This window comes from Manis pentadactyla, chromosome 5 (assembly GCF_030020395.1).
Source record: "Manis pentadactyla isolate mManPen7 chromosome 5, mManPen7.hap1, whole genome shotgun sequence".
Lineage (NCBI taxonomy): Eukaryota > Metazoa > Chordata > Mammalia > Pholidota > Manidae > Manis > Manis pentadactyla.
Genome location: NC_080023.1, coordinates 72639827 through 72664261, shown reverse-complemented (window position 1 = coordinate 72664261; position 24435 = coordinate 72639827). Strand labels below are relative to the sequence as shown.

Here is a 24435-nt window from a genome sequence, read left to right as displayed (position 1 = left end):
GATCAGTCCTGAGAATGTGAAAGTAAATGTGAAGATCATGGAAGTTGGGCGGTAGAAATGGACAGCTGAGGAAAATATAGGGTATACCTGTCTCTTACAAAAAGAGAAACCGAAAATTTCAGCATATAATTGCTGAAATAAAACATAAAAAGTGTGCAAGTTTTAAATATAAGCAAATAAAAGTAGTAAAGATAGTGACATAATTATATTGGGAATACATATAGGCAGAAGGGAGATGAGAGGAATAAGGGAATGGGGAAAATCATTTAATAATTTCTACTATTGATAAATCAAGAAATGGAACTTGCCTTGTCAATGGGTTTCAGTACCAGACAAGTTTACTATGGATTCAATGTGGCCAAAGAAATGACAGTAGAACATTTGTGGGGTGAAAGGGTTATACTCAAGTTTATTTATTTCCATGGTGACAGGTCAATCACTAGAATCCCATCCACTCTGAGCGAGTCTGCATGCAGCAAGCCGGTCTCTGCCCCTGGGCCTCCCTGACCACACAGCCGTCTCAGTCTCTGTCCTCAGCGCTGCCACCACTTCAGCCTCTGCTCTGCTCTGCTCTTTGGCAGCTTTGCAGGCATGCCACTGTGTCTCCCAGAGCACTGGGCAGAACTCTTTATATAGAGTCAATAACAACATACTACCCACACATGTGTAGTGATCCACCCAACCAGGGCCAGGTGAGAATCCTGGCCTGAGGAACTTTCACTTTACCCATACACTGTAAGCTTTATTTTTTTATTTTTTTAAATTTTGTTATCATTAATCTACAATTACATGAGGAACATTATGTTTACTAAATTCCCCCCTTCACCAAGTCCCTCCCCACAAACCCCATTACAGTCACTGTCCATCAGTGTAGTAAGATGCTGTAGAATCACTACTTGTCTTCTCTGTGTTGCACAGCCCTCCCTCTGCCTCCCCCCCACATTATACATGCTAATCTTAATGCTCCCTTTCTTTTTCCCCCTCCTTATCCCTTCCTTCCCACCCATCCTCCCCAGTCCCTTTCCCTTTGGTAACTGTTAGTCCATTCTTGGGTTCTCTGATTCTGCTGCTGTTTTGTTCCTTCTGTTTTTCCTTGTTCTTATACTCCACAGATGAGTGAAATCATTTGGTATTTGTCTTTCTCCGCTTGGCTTATTTCACTGAGTATAATACCCTCTAGCTCCATCCATTGTTGTTGCAAATGGTAGGATTTGTTTTCTTCTTATGGCTGAATAATATTCCATTGTGTATATGTACCACCTCTTCTTTATCCATTCATCTACTGATGGACACCTAGGTTGCCTCCATTTCTTGGCTATTGTAAATAGTGCTGTGATAAACATAGAGGTGCATCTGTCTTTTTCAAACTGGGCTGTTGCATTCTTAGAGTAAATTCCTAGAAGTGGAATTCCTGGGTCAAATGGTATGTCTATTTTGAGCTTTTTGAGGAACCTCCATACTGCTTTCCACAATGGTTGAACTAATTTACATTCCCCCTAGCAGTGTAGGAGGGTTCCCCTTTCTCCACAACCTCGCCAACATTTATTGTTGTTTGTCTTTTGGATGGTGGCGATCCTTACTGGTGTGAGGTGATATCTCATTGTGGTTTTAATTTGCATTTCTCTGATGATTAGCGATGTGGAGCATCTTTTCATGTGCCTGTTGGCCATCTGAAGTTCTTCTTTGGAGAACTGTCCAGTTCCTCTGCCCATTTTTTAATTGGATTATTTGTTTTTTGTTTGTTGAGGTGCATGAGCTCTTTATATATTTTGGATGTCAACCCTTTATTGGATCTGTCATTTATTAATATATTCTCCCATACTGTAGGATACCTTTTTGTTCTATTGATGGTGTCCTTTGCTGTAGAGAAGCTTTTCAGCTTGATATAGTCCCACTTGTTCATTTTTGCTTTTGTTTCCCTTGCCCGGGGAAATATGTTCATGAAGAAGTCGCTCATGTTTATGTCCAAGAGATTTTTGCCTATGCTTTTTTCTAGGAGTTTTATGGTTTCATGACTTACATTCAGGTCTTTGATCCATTTTGAATTTACTTTTGTATATGGGGTTAGACAGTGATGCAGTTTCATTCTCTTATATGTAGCTGTACAGTTTTGCCAGCACCATCTGTTGAAGAGGCTGTCATTTCCCTATTGTATGTCGATGGCCCCTTTATCGTATATTAATTGACCATATATGTTTGGGTTAATGTCTGGAGTCTCTATTCTGTTCCACAGGTCTGTGGCTCTGTTCTTGTGCCAGTACCAAATTGTCTTGATTACTGTGGCTTTGTAGTAGAGCTTGAAGTTGGGGAGTGAGATCCCCCCAACTTTATTCTTCCTTCTCAGGATTGCTTTGGCTATTCGGGGTCTTTGGTGGTTCCCTATGAATTTTTGAACTATTTGTTCCAGTTCGTTGAAGAATGTTGTTGGTAATTTGATAGGGATTGCATCAAATCTGTATATTGCTTTGGGCAGGATGGCCATTTTGACTACATTAATTCGTCCTAGCCAAGAGCATGGGATGAGTTTCCATTTGTTAGTGTCCCCTTTAATTTCTCTTAAGAGTGTCTTATAGTTTTCAGGGTATAGGTCTTTCACTTCTTTGGTTAGGTTTATTCCTAGGTATTTTATTATTTTGATGCCATTGTGAATAGAATTGTTTTCCTGTTTTCTCTTTGCATTAGTTCATTGTTAGTGTATAGGAAAGGCACAGATTTCTGTGTGTTAATTTTGTATCCTGCAACTTTGCTATATTCCAATATCAGTTCTAGTAGTTTTGGAGTGTAGTCTTTAGGGTTTTTTATGTACAATATCATGTCATCTGCAAATAGGACAGTTTGACTTCTTCTTTACCAATCTGGATTCCTTGTATTTCTTGGTTTTGTCTAATTGCCGTGGCTAGGACCTCCAGTACTATGTTGAATAACAGTGGGGAGAGTGGGCATCTCTGTCTTGTTTCCTATCTCAGAGGAAAAGCTTTCAGCTTCTTGCTGTTCAGTATGATGTTGGCTGTGAGTTTATCATATATGGCCTTTATTATGTTGAGGTACTTGCCCTCTATACCCATTTTGTTGAGATTTTTTATCATGAATGGATGTTGAATTTTGTCGAATGCTTTTTCAGCATCTATGCAGATGATCATGTGGTTTTTGTCCTTCTTTATGTTGATGTGGTGGATGATGTTGATGGATTTTTGAATGTTGTACCATCTTTGCATCCCTGGGATGAATACCAGTTGGTCATGTTGTATGATCCTTTTGATGTATTTTTTAATTTGGTTTGCTAATATTTTGTTGAGTATTTTCGCATCTACGTTCTTCAAGAATATTGGTCTGTAATTTTCTTTTTTGCTGGAGTCTTTGCCTGGTTTTGGTGTTAGGGTAATGTTGGCTTCATAGAATGAGTTTGGGAGTATTCCCTCCTCTTCTATTTTTTGGAAAACTTCAAGGAGAATGGGTGTTATGTCTTCTCTGTAAGTCTGATGAAATTCCGAGGTAAATCCATCTGGCCCGGGGGTTTTGTTCCTGGGTAGTTTTTTGATTACCACTTCAATTTCTTTGCTGGTAATTGGTTTGTTTCGATTTTGTGTTTCTTCCTTGGTCAGTCTTAGGAGGTTTTATTTTACTAAGAAGTTGTCCATTTCTTCTAGGTTTTCCAGCTTGTTAGCATACAGGTTTTCATAGTATTCTCTAATAATTCTTTGTATTTCTGTGGGGTCCGTTGTGATTTTTCCTTTCTCATTTCTGATTCTGTTGATGTGTGTTGATTCTCTTTTTCTCTTAATAAATGTGGCTAGAGGCTTGTCTATTTTGTTTATTTTCTCAAAGAACCAGCTCTTGGTTTAATTGATTTTTTCTATTGTTTTATTCTTCTCAGTTTTATTTATTTCTTATCTTTATTATGTCCCTCCTTCTGTGACTTTAGGCCTCATTTGTTCTTCTTTCTCCAATTTCGATAATTGTGACGTAAGACTATTCATTTGGGATTGTTCTTCCTTCTTTAAATATGCCTGGATTGCTATATACTTTCCTCTTAAGACTTCTTTCGCTTCATCCCACAGAAGTTGGGGCTTTGTGTTCTTGTTGACATTTGTTCCCCTATATTGCTTGATCTCTATTTTTATTTGGTCATTGATCCATTGATTATTTAGGAGCATGTTGTTAAGCCTCCATGTGTTTGTGGTCCTTTTTGCTTTCTTTGTACAATTTAGTTCCAGTTTTATTCCTTTGTGGTCTAAAAAGTTGGTTGGTAGAATTTCAATCTTTTTGAATTTACTGAAACTCTTTTTGTGGCCTAGTATGTGGTCTATTCTGGAGAATGTTCCATGTGCTCTTGAGAAGAATGTGTATCCTGTTGCTTTTGGATGTAGAGTTCTATAGATGTCTATTAGGTCCATCTGTTCTAGTGTGTTGTTCAGTGCCTCTGTCACTGTAAGCTTTTATAAAGGCTTGGAAGTCAACTCTCCAAGAGGCAGTTTATGGGTTAAAAGTGGTTGATCTAAAGAGTTAGACAAGGGTAGGGTTCAAGACTATGCCTTTTTATTATCTGCCCTCTGAAGCATTTTTAAACTAGATATACTCATGATTTTGAATTCATAGATTCATTAACTTAAAAAAAAAGAAGGCAGTTGGACAAACTAACATTTAACTCCCTCCCTCCATCTCTAAAATACAGACTTCAAAGTCAAGTGTGGAAGGGTTCTATCCAAGAATGACACGAAAACTTTTGGAAGTGCCACCTTTAGCAGAGTCTGGCAATTATTTCTGGATGTTCTTCCTCAGTACTCTTTAGCATAAGAGTGGAAAGAAAACTGTTCTTCACTGATCTGTGTAAATGCTAAGTATGGTAGACTTTCATTCTGAAGCGACTAGGAGTCTACATAGACAGCTTTGCAAACATAGACCTCTTAACAATGACCAGTTAAGATATAATAATAGCTATCATTAATTAACCATATTTGTATGTAAGATGACATGCTCTGTGCTTTTTAAATACCTCATTTACTTAACCAACTGCTATTATATCCATTTTATGGGTGAGGTAACTGAGACCTCAGGAGAGGGAAGTAATGAAGTTTTATTAGCTATCACACAGCTAATAAAAAGCTGGCAGTAATTCAAACTCACTGTTTTAATAGCTGCACTCTATTGTCAGCTAATTAGGCATTTAAGTTACCTAATGGTATGAGTGGTTATGAGTGCTGTAAGAGTTATGAACCATAGGAGGTGTTATGAAATGTAGGAGTTTTGATCCTTTCGAATTTTCAAAGCGATTTAGAATTGGCTTAGCTTTTCTTATTTGCCCTGAGAAGGCAATCTATCATAGTGATAATGGCCTAGGTTTAAATTCAACTACAAAAGTGCATGACCTCAGGCACTTTATTTCTATTAATCCTTTATTTCTTCATTCATGTAATAGCTCAACTGAACCCACTGCTTAAAGTTATTGGCAGGATAAAATGTATCATTTATATATGTGAAGTACTTAGCATAACACCTGGCCATATTAAGTTTTCAAAACATTGTTGAAGGACCCCTTACCCTTACTTTTTTCTTTTTTTTTTAATGCTACTTCAACGTCTGGGAAGGCAGCATGAAACTAACATGCTCCACATATCAAACATTTTAAACTCTCCTAATGCAAGGTATTTTTAAAAACTACAAATATATAAAATCACATACTTTCACTGTATTAGATTAGTAGCTAATTATCACTCATAAAACCATCCCCTTTACAATTATATTAGTGTTAATTATAATTTACATAGAGTTTAATAGTTGATAAATCACTGTGTTTCATATTAACTCACTTGAATGTCACAGTAAGCCTGTAGGGTAAGTATTAGTAAAATCCCAGCTGTACAAATTAGGAAGCATGCTCAGGAAGGTGAAGTCACGTACACGTATGGGACCAGGTATGATTACTTTCAAACACTGGCTTCTTTCTCTAGACCAATGGAACCCTGATCAATTTAGTGGGTCAAAACTACCCAGGTTCTACAATTTTTTAAAATGGTAAAACAGTACAGCCAGAGCCTCCAATATATATGAAAGTCAATATATATGAAAGCAAACACACATACACATACTGCCACCCTGTAAAATGTGATTTCTCCCTACAGATTGTTGACTGAAATCAACACTGTTGTTGCGTTTGAGAAAAATTTATTCAGTGGCTTACTGCGGATCATGACCCAGAAGTCAGCTTACCACTGTGTTCTGAGAAACTGTTCCAAAACCTTTCTTTGAGAAGACATTAAACAATCTTTCACATCTGGGGGTGGGTGCACGGATGAGGCTTTATCAATTGGTACACTAGGGCAGGGTCCCAAAGGAACACACAGTGGATATTCTAATGCTGTATGTGTGAAAGGAAGCAATAATTAGGATTGCTGATTATTCCTGAAGGATTCTACTAGGGACACAAGAACGAGACCGGTTTATTTTCTTCTCTGGAGCATTCCAGGCTGGTTCTATTCCAGCCATGGGTGAAGGTTAAGAGTCTCTGTGTCTTGTGACAGAGGCAAGAATGGCTGCAGGACATCCTCACAGCACAGCCCAAGCCAACCTGGCTGATTTGGGGTCTCTATAGCATGCACAGCTCTCGTTGCCTATGGGACCACCATGGGGGAAACACAGAACTTCATTTTCTTTCACAAGGTGTTGGGCAGAAAAGTTTAACCAACACTGACTCTACTAGTAACACTTTAACTTGTTATGGGGACTTTAAAAAGTCTGATTTATTCGTTTACAAAACAGGGAGATAGTTTTCTTCTCTACTTCCTAGGAGGATTTTTGATAATCAAATTATTTAACATACATAGGAAAAAGCCCTGGAAATTGGAAACTTTCTATACAAGTGTTTGTACTACTGTGAACTTGGTATTGAGGATTGTAAGAAGTTGCAGAAAAGGGCTGCTTAAGTAAGAGGAGGAAGTGCGCATGAATTACTTATGCACTTCAATTTTTTTGTGATCTTCTCTTAAATATAAAGGGTAGCCATTCGTCACTCACCGGACAAGTCTCTTTCTAAGTACTATGTCTCTCAAAAAGCCCCAGGTCCAGGAGGAGGGGCAGAAGATGGCGGCATGAGTAGAGCAGCGGAAATCTCCTCCCAAAACAACATATATCTATGAAAATATAACAAAGACAACCCTTCCTAGAATAAAGACCAGAGGACACAGGACAATATCCAGACCACATCCGCACCTGAGAGAACCCAGCGCCTCCCGAAGGGGATAAGATACAAGCCCCGGCCCCGCGGGAGCTGAGCGCCCCTCCCCCCCAGCTCCCGGAGGGAGAAGAGCAGGCAGAGCGGGAGGGAGACGGAGCCCAGGACTGCCGAACACCCAGCCCCAGCCATCCGGGCCAGAGTGCAGGGTGCTCGATACTGGGAAAACAGGGCAGCAAGAACAGTGAGCAGGCACTGGAGGCTGGGCGACAGAGGGCATAAGAAAAGCGCGCGACCATTTTTTTTTTTTGCTTTTTGCTGTTTTGTTTTGGCGAGCGCCTTTTGGAAGTCTTAAAGGGATAGGGACCCCAATACTAGGGAAACAGGGCAGAAAGACCGGTGAGCAGAGGCCTGAGGCTGGCACCGCAGAATAAAGAAAAACGAACGACCACCTTTTTTTTTTTTTTTTTTAATTAAAAACTTTTTTTTTTTTTTTAAATTAAAAAAATTTCTTTTTCTTTTTTTTTTGGTGGGCGTTGTTTTGTTTTGGCGGGTGCTTTTTGGAAGTCTTAAAGGGGCAGGGTGGGTCACTTAATCCAGAGGTAGGGAATCCGGGATCTCTGGGCACCCTAACCCCTGGGCTGCAGGGAGCAGGGAGGCCCCTTACGGAGATAAATAGCCTCCCAGCCGCTCCTGCTCCAACGCGACTCCACCATTTTGGAGTAGCTGCCCGAGCCAGGCCACGCCCACAGCAACAGCGGAGATTAACTCCATAGCAGCCGGGCAGGAAGCAGAAACCCTGTCTGCGCGCAGCTGCGCAGCACAAGCCACTAGAGGTCGCTGTTCTCCCAGGAGAGGAGGGCCACAAACCAACAAGAAAGGAAGTCCTTCCAGCCGTCACTCGTCCCAGTTCTGCAGACTATTCCTATCACCATGAAAAGGCAAAGCTACAGGCAGACAAAGATCACAGAGACAACACCAGAGAAGGAGACAGACCTAACCAGTCTCCCTGAAAAAGAATTCAAAATAAGAATCATAAACATGCTGACAGAGATGCAGAGAAATACGCAAGAGAAATGGGATGAAGTCCGGAAGGAGATCACAGATGCCAGAAAGGAGATCGCAGAAATGAAACAAACTCTGGAAGGGTTTATAAGCAGAATGGATAGGATGCAAGAGGCCATTGATGGAATTGAAATCAGAGAACAGGAACGCATAGAAGCTGACATAGAGAGAGACAAAAGGATCTCCAGGAATGAAACAATATTAAGAGAACTGTGTGACCAATCCAAAAGGAACAATATCCGTATTATAGGGGTCCCAGAAGAAGAAGAGAGAGGAAAAGAGATGGAAAGTATCTTAGAAGAAATAATTGCTGAAAACTTCCCCACACTGGGGGAGGAAGTAATCGAACAGACCACGGAAATACACAGAACCCCCAACAGAAAGGATCCAAGAAGGGCAACACCAAGACACATAATAATTAAAATGGCAAAGATCAAGGACAAGGAAAGAGTGTTAAAGGCAGCTAGAGAGAAAAAGGTCACCTATAAAGGGAAACCCATCAGGCTAACGTCAGATTTCTCAACAGAAACCCTACAGGCCAGAAGAGAATGGCATGATATATTTAATACAATGAAACAGAACGGCCTTGAACCAAGGATACTGTATCCAGCACGACTATCATTCAAATATGACGGTGGGATTAAACAATTCCCAGACAAACAAAAGCTGAGGGAATTTGCTTTCCACAAACCACCTCTACAGAACATCTTACAGGGACTGCTCTAGATGGGACCACTCCTAGAAAGAGCACAGCACAAAACACCCAACATATGAAGAATCGAGGAGGAGGAACAAGAAGGGAGAGAAGAAAAGAATCTCCAGACAGTGTATATAACAGCTCAATAAGCGAGCTAAGTTAGGCAGTAAGATACTAAAGAGGCTAACCTTGAACCTTTGGTAACCACGAATTTAAAGCCTGCAATGGCAATAAGTACATATCTTTCAATAGTCACCCTAAATGTTAATGGGTTGAATGCACCAATCAAAAGACACAGAGTAACAGAATGGATAAAAAAGCAAGACCCATCTATATGCTGCTTACAAGAAACTCACCTCAAACCCAAAGACATGTACAGACTAAAAGTCAAGGGATGGAAAAACATACTTCAATTCAAGCAAACAACAGTGAGAAGAAAGCAGGGGTTGCAGTACTAATATCAGACAAAATAGACTTCAAAACAAAGAAAGTAACAAGAGATAAAGAAGGACACTACATAATGATAAAGGGCTCAGTCAAACAAGAGGATATAACCATTCTAAATATATATGCACCCAACACAGGAGCACCAGCATATGTGAAACAAATACTAATAGAACTAAAGGGGGATATAGACTGCAATGCATTCATTCTAGGAGACTTCAACACACCACTCACCCCAAAGGATAGATCCACTGGGCAGAAAATAAGTAAGGACACGGAAGCACTGAACAACACAGTAGAGCAGATGGACCTAATAGACATCTATAGAACTCTACATCCAAAAGCAGCGGGATATACATTCTTCTCAAGTGCACATGGAATATTCTCCAGAATAGACCACATACTAGGCCACAAAAAGAGCCTCAGAAAATTCCAAAAGATTGAAATCCTACCAACCAACTTTTCAGACCACAAAGGCATAAAACTAGAAATAAACTGTACAAAGAAAGCAAAGAGGCTCACAAACACATGGAGGCTTAACAACACGCTCCTAAATAATCAATGGATCAATGAACAAATCAAAATGGAGATCCAGCAATATATGGAAACAAATGACAACAACAACACTAAGCCCCAACTTCTGTGGGACGCAGCAAAAGCAGTCTTAAGAGGAAAGTATATAGCAATCCAAGCATATTTAAAAAAGGAAGAGCAATCCCAAATGAATGGTCTAATGTCACAATTATCGAAATTGGAAAAAGAAGAACAGATGAGGCCTAAGGTCAGCAGAAGGAGGGACATAATAAAGATCAGAGAAGAAATAAATAAAATTGAGAAGAATAAAACAATAGCAAAAATAAATGAAACCAAGAGCTGGTTCTTCGAGAAAATAAACAAAATAGATAAGCCTCTAGCCAGACTTATTAAGAAGAAAAGAGAGTCAACACAAATCAACAGTATCAGAAACGAGAAAGGAAAAATCACGACGGACCCCACGGAAATGCAAAGAATTATTGGAGAATACTATGAAAACCTATATGCTAACAAGCTGGGAAACCTAGGAGAAATGGACAACTTCCTAGAAAAATATAACCTTCCAAGATTGACCCAGGAAGAAACAGAAAATCTAAACAGACCAATAACCAGCAACGAAATTGAAGCACCAATCAAAAAACTACCAAAGAACAAAACACCGGGGCCAGATGGATTTACCTCGGAATTTTATCAGACATACAGGGAAGACATAATACCCATTCTCCTTAAAGTTTTCCAAAAAATAGAGGAGGAGGGGATACTCCCAAACTCATTCTATGAAGCTAACATCACCCTGATACCAAAACCAGGCAAAGACCCCACCAAAAAAGAAAACTACAGACCAATATCCCTGAAGAACATAGATGCAAAAATACTCAACAAAATATTAGCAAACCGAATTCAAAAATACATCAAAAGGATCATACACCATGACCAAGTGGGATTCATCCCAGGGATGCAAGGATGGTACAACATTCGAAAGTCCATCAACATCATCCACCACATCAACAAAAAGAAAGACAAAAACCACATGATCATCTCCATAGATGCTGAAAAAGCATTTGACAAAGTTCAACATCCATTCATGTTAAAAACTCTCAGCAAAATGGGAATAGAGGGCAAGTACCTCAACATAATAAAGGCCATCTATGATAAACCCACAGCCAACATTATATTGAACAGCGAGAAGCTGAAAGCATTTCCTCTGAGATCGGGAACTAGACGGGGATGCCCACTCTCTCCACTGTTATTTAACATAGTACTGGAGGTCCTAGCCACGGCAATCAGACAAAATAAAGAAATACAAGGAATCCAGATTGGTAAAGAAGAAGTTAAACTGTCACTATTTGCAGATGACATGATACTGTACATAAAAAACCCTAAAGATTCCACCCCAAAACTACTAGAACTGATATCAGAATACAGCAAAGTTGTAGGATACAAAATCAACACACAGAAATCTGTGGCTTTCCTATATACTAACAATGAACCAACAGAAAGAGAAATCAGGAAAACAACTCCATTCACAATTGCATCAAAAAAAATAAAATACCTAGGAATAAACCTAACCAAAGAAGTGAAAGACTTATACTCTGAAAACTACAAGTCACTCTTAAGAGAAATTAAAGGGGACACTAACAGATGGAAACTCATCCCATGCTCGTGGCTAGGAAGAATTAATATCGTCAAAATGGCCATCCTGCCCAAAGCAATATACAGATTTGATGCAATCCCTATGAAACTACCAGCAACATTCTTCAATGAACTGGAACAAATAATTCAAAAATTCATATGGAAACACAAAAGACCCCGAATAGCCAAAGCAATCCTGAGAAAGAAGAATAAAGTAGGGGGGATCTCACTCCCCAACTTCAAGCTCTACTATAAAGCCATAGTAATCAAGACAATTTGGTACTGGCACAAGAGCAGAGCCACAGACCAATGGAACAGACTAGAGAATCCAGACATTAACCCAGACATATATGGTCAATTGATATTTGATAAAGGAGCCATGGACATACAATGGCGAAATGACAGTCTCTTCAACAGGTGGTGCTGGCAAAACTGGACAGCTACATGTAGGAGAATGAAACTGGACCATTGTCTAACCCCATATACAAAAGTAAACTCAAAATGGATCAAAGACCTGAATGTAAGCCATGAAACCATTAAACTCTTGGAAGAAAACATACGCGAAAACCTCTTAGACATAAACATGAGTGACCTCTTCCTGAACATATCTCCCCGGGCAAGGAAAACAACAGCAAAAATGAGTAAGTGGGACTATATTAAGCTGAAAAGCTTCTGTACAGCAAAAGACACCATCAATAGAACAAGAAGGTTCCCTACAGTATGGGAGAATATATTTGAAAATGACACATCCGATAAAGGCTTGACGTCCAGAATATATAAGGAGCTCACACGCCTCAACAAACAAAAAACAAATAACCCAATTAAAAAATGGGCAGAGGAACTGAACAGACAGTTCTCCAAAAAAGAAATACAGATGGCCAACAGATACATGAAAAGATGTTCCACATCGCTAATTATCAGAGAAATGCAAATTAAAACTACAATGAGGTATCACCTCACACCAGTAAGGATGGCTGCCATCCAAAAGACAAACAACAACAAATGTTGGCGAGGCTGTGGAGAAAGGGGAACCCTCCTACACTGCTGGTGGGAATGTAAACTAGTTCAACCATTGTGGAAAGCAGTATGGAGGTATATCAAAATGCTCAAAACAGACTTACCATTTGACCCAGGAATTCCACTCCTAGGAATTTACCCTAAGAACGCAGCAATCAAGTTTGAGAAAGACAGATGCACCCCTATGTTTATTGCAGCACTATTTACAATAGCCAAGAATTGGAAGCAACCTAAATGTCCATCAATAGATGAATGGATAAAGAAGATGTGGTACATATACACAATGGAATACTACTCAGCCATAAGAAAAGGGCAAATCCAATCATTTGCAGCAACATGGATGGAGCTGGAGGGTATTATGCTCAGTGAAACAAGCCAAGCGGAGAAAGAGAAATACCAAGTGATTTCACTTATCTGTGGAATATAAGAACAAAGGAAAAACTGAAGGAACAAAACAGCAGCAGAATCACAGAACTCAAGAATGGACTAACAGGTACCAAAGGGAAAGGGACTGGGGAGGATGGGTGGGTAGGGAGGGATAAGGGGGGGAGAAGTAGGGGGGTATTAAGATTAACATACATGGGGGGGTAGGAGAAAAGGGAGGGCTGTACAACACAGAGAAGGCAAGTAGTGATTCTACAACATTTTGCTATGCTGATGGACAGTGACTGTAAAGGGGTTTATAGGGGAGACCTGGTATAGGGGAGAGCCTAGTAAACATAATATTCGTCATGTAAGTGTAGATTAGTGATACCAAAAACAAAGCAAAAAAAAAAAAAAGCGCAGTTCCTGTGTGGTAACCTCCAACGAGTTCTACACAACAGTATAAAGGGCATATAAAAGTGTAGGCAAAGGGTCTGTTTGTGTTTATACAGAGGATCAAAGCCTAATTGGGCTACCCCGAAAATGAACTAAGATACGATATGAAAAAGAACTTCCAACATCTGCACTCTCTGGAAGACTCATGCCAGAAGATGATCATCAAAAAACCCCAACAAAGATCCACGCACTGCTACAGCTGTAGATGCACTCATCCCACCGGTTCCTGGACTTGCCATGGGAATGAGGAAGGAGATATCTAAGCTGGCCTGTGCATACAGTAAAACAACAAATTTGACTGGATCTATACTGTTGGAACTCAACCAAGAATTTGGAGAAGTGCAAATTGTAGCGCTCCAAACTCTTACAACTACAGACTATTTACTGTTAAAAGAACATATGGCATGTGAACAGTCCCCAGGAATGGGTTGTTTTAATTTGTCTGATTTCTCTCAGACTGTTCAAGTTCAGTTGGACAATATCCACCATATCATAGACAAGTTTTCACAAATGCCTAAGGTGCCTTAATGGTTTTCTTGGTTTCACTGGAGATGGCTGGTAATTACAGGTATGCTTTGGTTATGTAACTATACTCCTATTATGTTAATGTGTGTGTGCAATTTAAGTAGTAGCTTAAAACCTATACATGCTGAAGTTACTCTACAAGAAGATATGTCAAAGAAATAATCAAATCTTCCCATGTTTTCTTCCGCCTGCTACTTCTATAGCTTTTCTTCTTCCTTCCTAATTACAACCCTTAAATAGAATTCGTGCCTCATATCAAATTTACCGAGTATCATAACTCCTCCAAGTGGTAAAGATACCTCAAGACAAATGCTGGGCATAGAAGCCACAGGGCATAAATATGCAAAGAAGTAAAAAGCTAACCTTTTCAAACAATAAGGCTTCCCTCTCACTTACCAACTTCACATTTCCCTGTATGGCTCCGGAAGATGACTGGTTAGCCAGAGACGGGTAAGATTCCTCAAGGGAGGAACAACCTAAGACAGGCACAGTCGCAGGGGGGCCATCAGGTGAGAAATTGGGGATCAACAGAGGTGAGGCTTAGAACCTCACCCCCCCTGTTCTGAGAGAAATCTTCTGCATACGTGGATGTTTTATTGCCCTTGTCTAGCTTGGATTAACACATAGTCTACAGGCACACACCTGATCATCTACATTTGCTCTCTTACAACACTAAACTATGTTTTCTACCTTCATCTTGTATCTACCTACCACTTCAGCATTTTATTAAAAATAATAATAATAAAGAGAGAAATGTGGTATCCACATATAAATCAAGTATAAAAACCAAATGAGTATTCATATTTGAACTGTTTATAGTTCATAATGCATGAGCAAAACCGAAAGTTTCTGTGATGACTGCCCTTGTACTGTTCACTATGTAACTTATTCACTATGTAAGAATTTGTTCTACATGTAAGAACTTGTTTGTTATGTCTCAGAAGATTGGAGACTGACGAAAATTAGGCTTGGGGTGGATTAATGATTGTGCATTGAGCATTGACTCCCCTATACAGAATTTTATTGTCGTTAACAACCATTTGATCAATAAATATGAGAGATGCCCTCACAAAAAAAAAAAAAAAAAAAAAAAAAAGGACAGACTTCCAATGGTAAAATAAATAAGTAACCGGGATGTAATGTATAGCATAAGGAATATAGTCAAGATAATGTAACAGCTTGGTAGGGTGATAGCTGGAACCTAAAATTATGTATATAAATGTTCTACCACTGTGTTGTACACTTGAAACTAATGTAATGTAATACTGTGCGTCAACTACCCTTCAATAAAAAATAATTATTTAAAAAAAAAAAAAAAAGCCCCAGGTCCATTACTGTCAAGAACTGAATTGAAAAAATACATGTAACAGACAATCATTAAGTTCTTAATGCACACAAACCCACAGAGGGTCTTTTCTTTCAGTAACCCAGCTCTAGGATTTTTTTAGATCACTAGTTATCTATTGAATACTCAACATATATTGGCTACTAAACCAGAAGTTACATAGGTAATCTTTATACAAGTTGATTTTCTTTCCATTGTATTTTTCTTTCTGCAGGCAGACATTTATTTACCTGGATGAAGACACAATTACTAACGTGCAGCATATGTTTTTTCGCAGATTCTAAGAGGTTGAGTGAAAAAGTTTATGCAAATATACTGCTTTTCCTTGTGGAAACAATCCCCTATGATACGATCAGATTTTTCCCGGAGCTTGATATTCCCTGTCCTTAAAAGGACAAAATTCTCTCTGTCCTTCAGAAATCCGCCTAGCCCAAACTAAATGCGACGCTGTTATTTATCAGCTGGGAGTGAGCTGCACAATTGGCCTTCTCCCCAGGTTTCCTTAAGGCAGAAAACTCTATTTGCATCCCCGTACTAGTGATGGGCAACCATCAAGTTTCAAAGAAACATCTGGACTGCGGACCCAGTCAGTTACCTAACAGTGCGAGAAATTTATCAAATTTAGGTAAAAGCAAATGGCAACTAGCCCTCCAAGGTCGGCTCACAGGACTGGGAGAGAGTGAGTAAAGGACGCGCGGGGCATTGCCCCGTCGGGCTGCTCGTACCAGGACTAGGAAGCCCTGCAGCCCGGGACTTTGTCCCTCCCAGATTTCTGAGCCAGCGTGCGGTCGCTCCGCACTGCAGCCCCAGCCAATTGCAAAGGACCTAAACCAAGTCCAGCCCAGCGGAAGGAACGGTTTCAGAATTGTTTGTTTCTTGCTCTTGCCCTTCCTTGCTCTTGTTTTTTATTCTCTCTGGTGTTTGACGGAACAACTCCCCAGAAGCAATTAATTGTGACTGGCAGAAGAAAACAATGCAAAAGCTAGCGGCAACCGACAGGATGAAATTCTTTCTGCAGTGCCTCCTGCTTCTGCCCTTACTGATCGTCTTCACCTTAGAGTCTCTACTGAAGCTTTTTATTCCCAAGAAGAGAAAATCAGTCACCGGAGAAATCGTGTTGATTACCGGAGCTGGGCATGGAATTGGGAGACTGACGGCCTATGAATTTGCCAAACTTAAAAGCAAACTAGTTCTGTGGGATATAAATAAGGTAATAGTGCTTTTGTGTTTTACTTCCTGACACCTTTAATCTGTGAGCACGTATGCATTTTGCAGACAGCAACGCCTTACAGCATCTCTGTAGAGTAGGTCGAAAAATTACTATTGCCGTTTTATAGGGGGAAAACTTGGATTGATTGATGTGTTTATGATCACATGATATACGGATCTAGAAGATAAAAGGTTCCCAGTTACTGCCCATCAACTAATTTGACATTGTAAATTTAGCCTCACTTTTGGTTTGAAAATAATTTGTAGTCTCCTGAACCTGATTTCTTAGGTTCATCTATCTTAATCATATAGAAAAAGTAATAATTTTAGCTAGTATATTAAAAGAGGAAGAGTTTTGTTAAGAAAAACAATCCTACTTGCAGTTACTGAGGTGAGTTTAAAAGATATTCAACAGAAAGCAACATTGCTGTGCCATAGTAATTGCCAACAATAAAATTTTAAATCATCTTTTAGTTAAAAAATAATAAAAAAGAAAAAATCTTCAGTGTAATATTTTAGCAGAATAGGTATAGGCTTAAGGAAGAGAGAAGGACTTAGAATCTTACCTTGTATTTGGTCAGTGGTTGATTGATGAAGAGGTTTCCAGGAGGCACCTGACACCCAATACCCGGTTTGTCCAAACTTTTCTCTGACCCAGAGTGAAGTGCATTTACCTAATAAATATTTATTGGACACACCTCTCTGCCAGGCACTGTTCTGATGCAGAACTGAGGATATAGCAGCGAAGAAAACATGAACCTCATGAGCTAGGGACAATAAATAAGACAGGCTCTAAGAAAACATGCAATGTTGGGTGGTGATAAGTACAGGGAAAAAAGTATCATATGAAAGGAGATGGGGACTCTGTATGGTGGGCGGGCAGGCGTGGGAGAGTTGATTTTACACAGAAGGCCTCAATGAGAAGGATATGACCGTTGAGTCAAGAACAGAAGAGGCTGGGGGTATTGTGAGCCCCTCACACATCTCCGCAGAGAGGGAGCAGCAAATGCAGAGCCTGGCACAGAGTGAGGGAAGGGAGAGAAATAATTAAAAAGGTCTAGGTCTGTGCTGTCCAAATACAGGTAGGCAGTAGCCACTAGCCACCTGTGGCTATTGAACATTTGAAATGTGGCTTGTCTGAATTGACATATGGTGTAAATTTCCGTGGGATTTCAAAGACTCAGTATGAAAAAAGGAATGTAGAATATCTTATAAATAACTACTCTTTGGATTACATGTTGAAATGATATTTCATAATAATAAATTTCAGATATTTCAAATATTTTGGATATATTAAAATATACTACTAAATTTTAAAAATGTTTAATTTGACTACTAGAAAAATTAATATATATATATATATATATATATATATATATAGGGCTTGCATTTTATTTCTATGGGACAATGCTTGTCTTGAGACTTAAGGAACAGTGTCTCCCGATCATAAAGATTCCTGTAGGATACTCACTGTGCTTCAGCTTTTCCTGGGAGAGCCAGTGGCAGGTCTGAGTCAGTTTGTATTAAAGAGGTTCCTCCAGCTGCTGGGTTGCAGGAAAAGCAGCTGGGAGACTAGTGTGATAATCCATGTAAGAGATGATGCAGGCTTGGCAGAACAGTGGAACTGGTCCGAAAATTAGGGATAAGGTAGTGAATTTTTATTATGTTAAATTCATTTAATTTAAATAATCCACTGTTTATTTTGAGATGATGCCCTTACTGTTTTTTTGCAGATAATATATGTATATTAGTTAATGCAATTACAATTATAGTTGCTGTGTTTTTTTCTAATGTCCTTATTTGGTCAAATAAAAGGCTGGCAGTCCTCATTCAGTACATACACCCCAGTCTACTTTTCTTGGAATTTTACAGATTTTAAAATTATAAAAGTCTGAGAACCACTATACCTGCACCATGCCTGATTGGGGAAGGAGAGTAGGAGGGAAACGTCAAGAAGTCCAGGCAGCAGAACCTAGAGATGTAAAACTCTTGGACTGGTAGATATGTGGAGAATGAGTGAGAAAGTGAAGGAAAGTTAAGATGGATCAAGCTGGAATGGCAGGGAGGGACCAGATCAAATAATTCTTTTCACCTAGGGTGCAAAGACAAATATTCCCCAGAGAAAATGGCTCAGATTAGCTCAAGCAGCAGGGAGAGCAGTGTCCAAATACAGCTATCTCTGGATGTCAAGGATGGACATCTCCCTGTTCACTATGAAGGCTACAGAAAAGGAACATGAATTTAGGGAGAGACTGGTGGTGGCTTCAGCTTTGTTATTCTACTGAGACTGATGCCATGAATTATTCATTCTGTTTTGTGTAGATAATCCCCTGTTTCTAGACCATTCTCACTCCCATGCCTGGTTAGATAAATTCAGAAAGATGAATTTACAGTTAGTGGAGGGCACATAGTACATGCTGAAAAAGCACTTATTGGTTGGAAAAGTGAATTAATGAATAATTAGGGAAACATAATGGAAGATCTCAGAAAAACATTTAGATTTTTTGTAATCTAGGTAATGGGCAAAAAGTTTTAGTTGTGGGGATAGAGAGCAAAGAATGATAAGTAAAGATCAAAGGAGAGCCCAGGATTAAAATTTGAAACTGAATCCAGCACACTGGGAAAAAGGTTAACAAAAAAGATCTTAAAGAATGATGAGCAATTCCATTGTGCTGAGAAAATTTTTAAAGGGGGAATCCATTCTCTCCTGAAGGTCTGCTTATTTTTTATTTCTTATCAAATGAATATGGAAACTGTATAAAATTTTTCCTGGCAGAATTTAGAACTTAAATTTGTTGTGCAGTTCAGAGGATGTGGAAAGCAGACCCTGGTCCTAAGTGCAGAGGACCAAGCAAATAGCAACAGCAGGACTGCAGATGTGAAGGACAAATAGCTTTACCTCTACATGCTCAGTCGTTTGACACAGAAAGTCAGCCATTAATAAGCAAATCTCTGAGAATGGAATAAGTACTAAATGGTTTTTTATTGTAAAATTTGTTCCAAATAAGGACTGAGTTTCATAAAGATAAGACCCAAAGAATCAGTACAATATACTTTTAAAAAATTGTTATTGTGGTAAATAAAATATATGTATATATATCAAAATGTTCATTTCAGGCATTTTTAAGTGTACAGGTCAGTGGCATTAAGTGCATTCACATTGTTACACAGGACTTCTATGTCCTGAACTTTGTCATCATCCCAAACTGAGCTTTGTACCCATTAAACAATTATTACTCATTCCCCTCTCCCAGTCCCTGGAAACCACTATTCTACTTTCTGTGTCTCTCTGATTGACTACCTGAATTCAGTACTTACATACTGGAATTTTGCAATGTTTGTCCTTTTGTATCTGGCTTATTTCATTTCACTTAATATCCTCAGGGTTCATCCATATCGTAGCATGCGTCAGAATATTCCTTTTGAAGGCTGGATAACATTCCATTTTGTGTATATACCACATTATTAAAAATATACTTTTAAAGGAAAGTGCTAAGAGCTGCTTATTAGGTACAGGAGGACAACATAAGATTCACGTGAGATGTTTTGATGGTCCTAGGGGAATAAGGGCTCCTCACCAGAGTGTACTGCATTTTGTAGGGGAAATTTCAGCCAAGGGAAAATACCCTATTTCCTTTTACTGCCCCAATGAGGTCAACATGCAAACTGTTAGTTTTTTCCATGACTGTTCAGACTTGGGTTTTCTGCAAAAGCAGTTGTTGTTTACTAGCAAATTTGCACACTAGTGTTCTGTTTTATCATTTTCTCTGCAGATAAATGTAAGCTCTCTTACTGCATTTACTGTGGGAAATTTGTCTGCTTCTCCATTAGTTAATTTTTTGGCTTGCAGGGTTCACAGACTAAGCCTCATTCAAGGTATTGTTTGAGATATCCTTTAAAATAAAAAAGCTAAAAAATTGGTCAAAAGCAAGTCAACAAACAAGCAAAAATAGAAACAAACAAAAAATAAAAACAGAAACCCAAGGTCTGATCCTAAATTTAAGATGACTCAAAAGCAGTGCCCCCAGCTGGGCTCATCATTCCTTTTCTCAAACCTGCTCTCTCCTTGTGGTCTCCTCCTGGCATGTGGCCAGCTACCAAAACTAAAGAGCAAGGAGGTCAGCTTTGGTTCCTGCCTGTGCTCCTCATCCAGTCACCAAGTCCTGCTGACTTTGCCTCCTAAAGATAAATTTAAAGATTATTCTCTTCTCCACATTTTTTTCTTCTCATGCCACAATTCAAACTTGGTCATCTCTTGCCTGATCACTGTAACTGCTTCCTAATTTTTCTGTCTTCATCTAGTGTTGACCCCTAAACTCTGCCCTCCATGCATTAGGAAGAGTAATCAATACAACACACAGATCTGATTCTGTGAGTTAATCAGTGGCTCCCCACTAACTTTTTGGATAAAACTTAACGTGGCTTAAAATGCCCTTTAATCTGGACTCCTGCTGGCCTTGACCTTTATGACCCAGCAACCCCAGTTGGCTGGTGCTGCTTTCCCACAGGATGTCTCTCCTTCCTGTCCCTTTGCTTGCTCTCTGCCTGGCATGTGCTGTCCCCTCTCCTTACCCAGCTATTCTACTTACACTTAAGACCTAACTCAGGTGCCTCTTCTAGTAGAATTGTACTGCAGGCCGCTGCTCTGTGTTCCCATAACTGTATATAGCTATATTACTATACTTAGTACAAACATATTAATTTGAACCAGATGTAACTGCCAATATTCAATCCTTTATTCTGAAACAATGGCAATTCCCTACCTAAATATTATGCTTATTTTATGTTTGTTTCTGCAACACTCTGAGCTTGCTATAGTCAGAACTCTTTCTCATTAATCTTTGTGCCCACAAGGGTCTTTTGAGCACCATAAATACAACCTACACATTGAAATGTTGGAGGAATGAGTGAATGAAGGAACTGTGAATGAAGTTAACTGTGGTTAACTCCTGATTTATTTTGCAGCCCCAAAATTGATGTCCATTAGTAGTTTTTAGTGACAGAAAAAAAGCTTAATGGTATTTTTAATACCTCATGTGGAATACACATGCATACATACATTTGCAAAATATGTAAAATCCATGAATACAAAATTAGTATTCTAAGATGTTTATCTTGAAAAATGCTTGCTTTAAATTTAGTTCCAAGTAACATAAGCTAGTCAAAGCACTGAGAGCAAAGTATGCCTCTAACTCTGCCAAAAATACATCAGCTAAATTCTTGCCCAATCCTTGTTCAAAGAATCGGCCTACCATTAATTATTTTCAGCTGTTGATATAAAATATGCTCATGTTATTTTCTTTGTTGGCCTTGCCCTTTGTGTTGCTCTTCCTAGCATGGAATTGAGGAAACGGCTGCTGAATGCAGGAGACTGGGTGCAAAGGCCCATGCCTTTGTGGTAGACTGCAGTAACCGAGAAGTTATTTACAGCTGCGCAAAGCAGGTGAGATTTTACGTGTGGTTAGAATTATATCATGTTCAAGCTGAGGAGGATTTTGGAGATGACCCAGTCGTGATGCAGAGTAACAGAAGTTTGGCAATTTGCCCAGGGTTGTACAGCTGGGTAGTGGCAGACCCAGAACCAAAACCTAGAACTGAGGTTCCCAGACTTCAGTGTGTTCCAGAATCTTCCAGGAAGCTTACTGAAAAATAGGTACCCAGAGGTTTTCTTTCAGTAGGTCAAGGCCTGGGCCTAGAAATCTGTGTGCTTAGAACCGTGCATACCCACACCTCAGCCGTCTGAAGCTGATACAGGTCAGTACTTGGAAGACACCAGCAGGGTCTTCTGAAATCTACTCAGAGAACTGGGCTGGGAAGTTAGGGTAAACCTGACTTTATCAGGCATTGATCATAAATAGATCTATTTCTATAAAGCATTATTTTCCTTTGTATATAACTGAGATGTGCTATGTATAGTGGAGTTTTGCTTTGAACACATTCATACTTGTACTTGGTAACTAAATACTGTAATGGTAAGAAGGTCAGTAGAATTACCTAAGCAAATTCCTTAAAATAGACATTCTTGGACTTTAACCCCTGGATCTTCTGGTTCACTACAATATGAAGATTTTTCAGCTAGACTTGAGAACCTCCTTGTTAGGGAATCTTAGATTTAGGGCATTTTTAACTTGTTATTAAATTGTAATCTTTTATTTCAAATTGATGCCTCTATTATTGGTGAGGCCTGAGCTAAGTCAAAAGAATAAGTAGGATTGCCCAGGCCAGTGGTGAGAAATCGCTTTCCTGAAAGAGGGTACAGTAAGAGCAAGGCTTATAAGCAAGAAACATCTGTACTTAACAGTACCTGTTTTACCTAAATCAGCCGTGATTTTCCTTCATAGATATGTGCACTCTTCCAGGGAATTCTGGCTATGTCCCTGCATGTCACTTCAACTCTCTGTGCCTGAGTTTCCTCAGTTATAAAATGTGGGTAACAGCAGTGCCTAACTCACAGGGCTCTTATGAGAATTAGGTGAACTAATGAGGTGAAGTTCTTAGAACAGTATCTGGCATGCAGTAATCACTTTGTAAGAATTAGTTATTAGTATTTTATTATAAATGCTATTATTATCTATAAAATTTTGTTATTAGTCATTATTAGGGGGATCTACTAGCCTAGTATCCTGTTACCTAAATAGAAAACGTTCATTTCTAGAATAATCTGGGAATGGGCTTTTCTGGAAAAGATAATTTTATTATTTGAAGCTATTCCATGTATTTTAACCATAGTGGCTTTTCTTTTTTTGGTATCATTAATATGCAATTACATGAGCAACATTGTGGTTACTAAATTCCCCCCATTATCACATCCCCACACATGCCCCATTACAGTCACTGTCCATTAGCGTAGTAAGATGCTATGGAGTCACTACTTGTCTTCTCTGTGCTATACTGCCTTCCCCAGGCCCACCCTACATGTATGTGTGCTAATTGTAATGCCTCTTATTCCCCTTCTCCCTCCCTTAACCATAGTGTTTTTACTGAAATTTTTCTAAGATAAACTATATGCTCACACTGAGTATACACAATGAATGACCTGTGATTGTTAGATATTTTGATGCGGTTATTTTGGTATCGGGATATTTTTATACACCTAAACAATTAAACGTATGGCCTGTTTTCACTATTAAGAAAGGTGTAAACCATACATTCACATCCTAGGGAGATTATAGGTGACATTGAGGAGCTCAAGGATGAAGGAAGGACCAAGGGTGTCTGGGCAAATTGTTTGGCAATATAAAACAGTAATTTATATTTTGAGTCATTCATTTGGAGACAATACATCAGCTTTATTAATTCAACCACATAAAAGGTCCTGTTTTTCTCAATAACTTAGGAGCATTATTCTAAACAACAGTATTCATCTTGGGCTAGAGATGTGGATATAATACAGATAGTGTTGATCAAGGGCCAAATAACTTCACTTGACTCTTTAATAATTTAAATTAACCTGATAAAATTAAGTTCTGGCTGACAGCATTTAGTGATGGCACACCGATGTCCTACTGGGATGCTGACAGGTTTTTCCTTTGCATTTGAGGTTTGTGACTTCTCTTAGGCTCTGAGGTCCCAAGGTCTGGGAAGTCCCAGCTACATGTGGCCGTTAGTGGCTGTGTGATCTTGGGCAAGAACCTTGGCTGTTCTAAGTTTCATGTTTCTCATCTTTAAAGTGAGCACACTGAGTTGCTAGCTCATAGAATTGTTGTGAGAATTAAGTGAGATAAATATTGATATCGTGTGAACTCCATAGCACGTGAAAGCTTTTAATAGGCTATTCGCCACCACTCTCAGTTGCCCAACACATGACAGCACTAATTAAATAATGATAATTCTAGTTGGCTTTTATTTGCACCACAATGCATAACAAAACGCATAGTAACTCTAGAGTCCACCCACCAAGAAGGTTAGATACTCAAGGAACTGTAACAATATTGAGGAAGACATTCTGGCATCGCCAGCCTTGAAGCCCACAGCCCCTTG

At 39.2% G+C, this 24435-nt stretch overlaps 1 protein-coding gene across 1 annotated transcript in view; it reads left to right on the top strand.

The window, feature by feature from the left end:
- Positions 1–15491: 15491 nt before the first annotated feature.
- Positions 15492–24435, top strand: part of HSD17B11 (hydroxysteroid 17-beta dehydrogenase 11) — a 47724-nt gene continuing 38780 nt past the window's right edge. The window contains exons 1-2 of the mRNA XM_036895924.2: positions 15492–16456; positions 21791–21898. Of these exons, the coding sequence (XP_036751819.2) occupies positions 16220–16456; positions 21791–21898 (345 nt within the window). The 5' untranslated portion in view covers positions 15492–16219. The remainder of the gene's footprint in view (positions 16457–21790; positions 21899–24435) is intronic.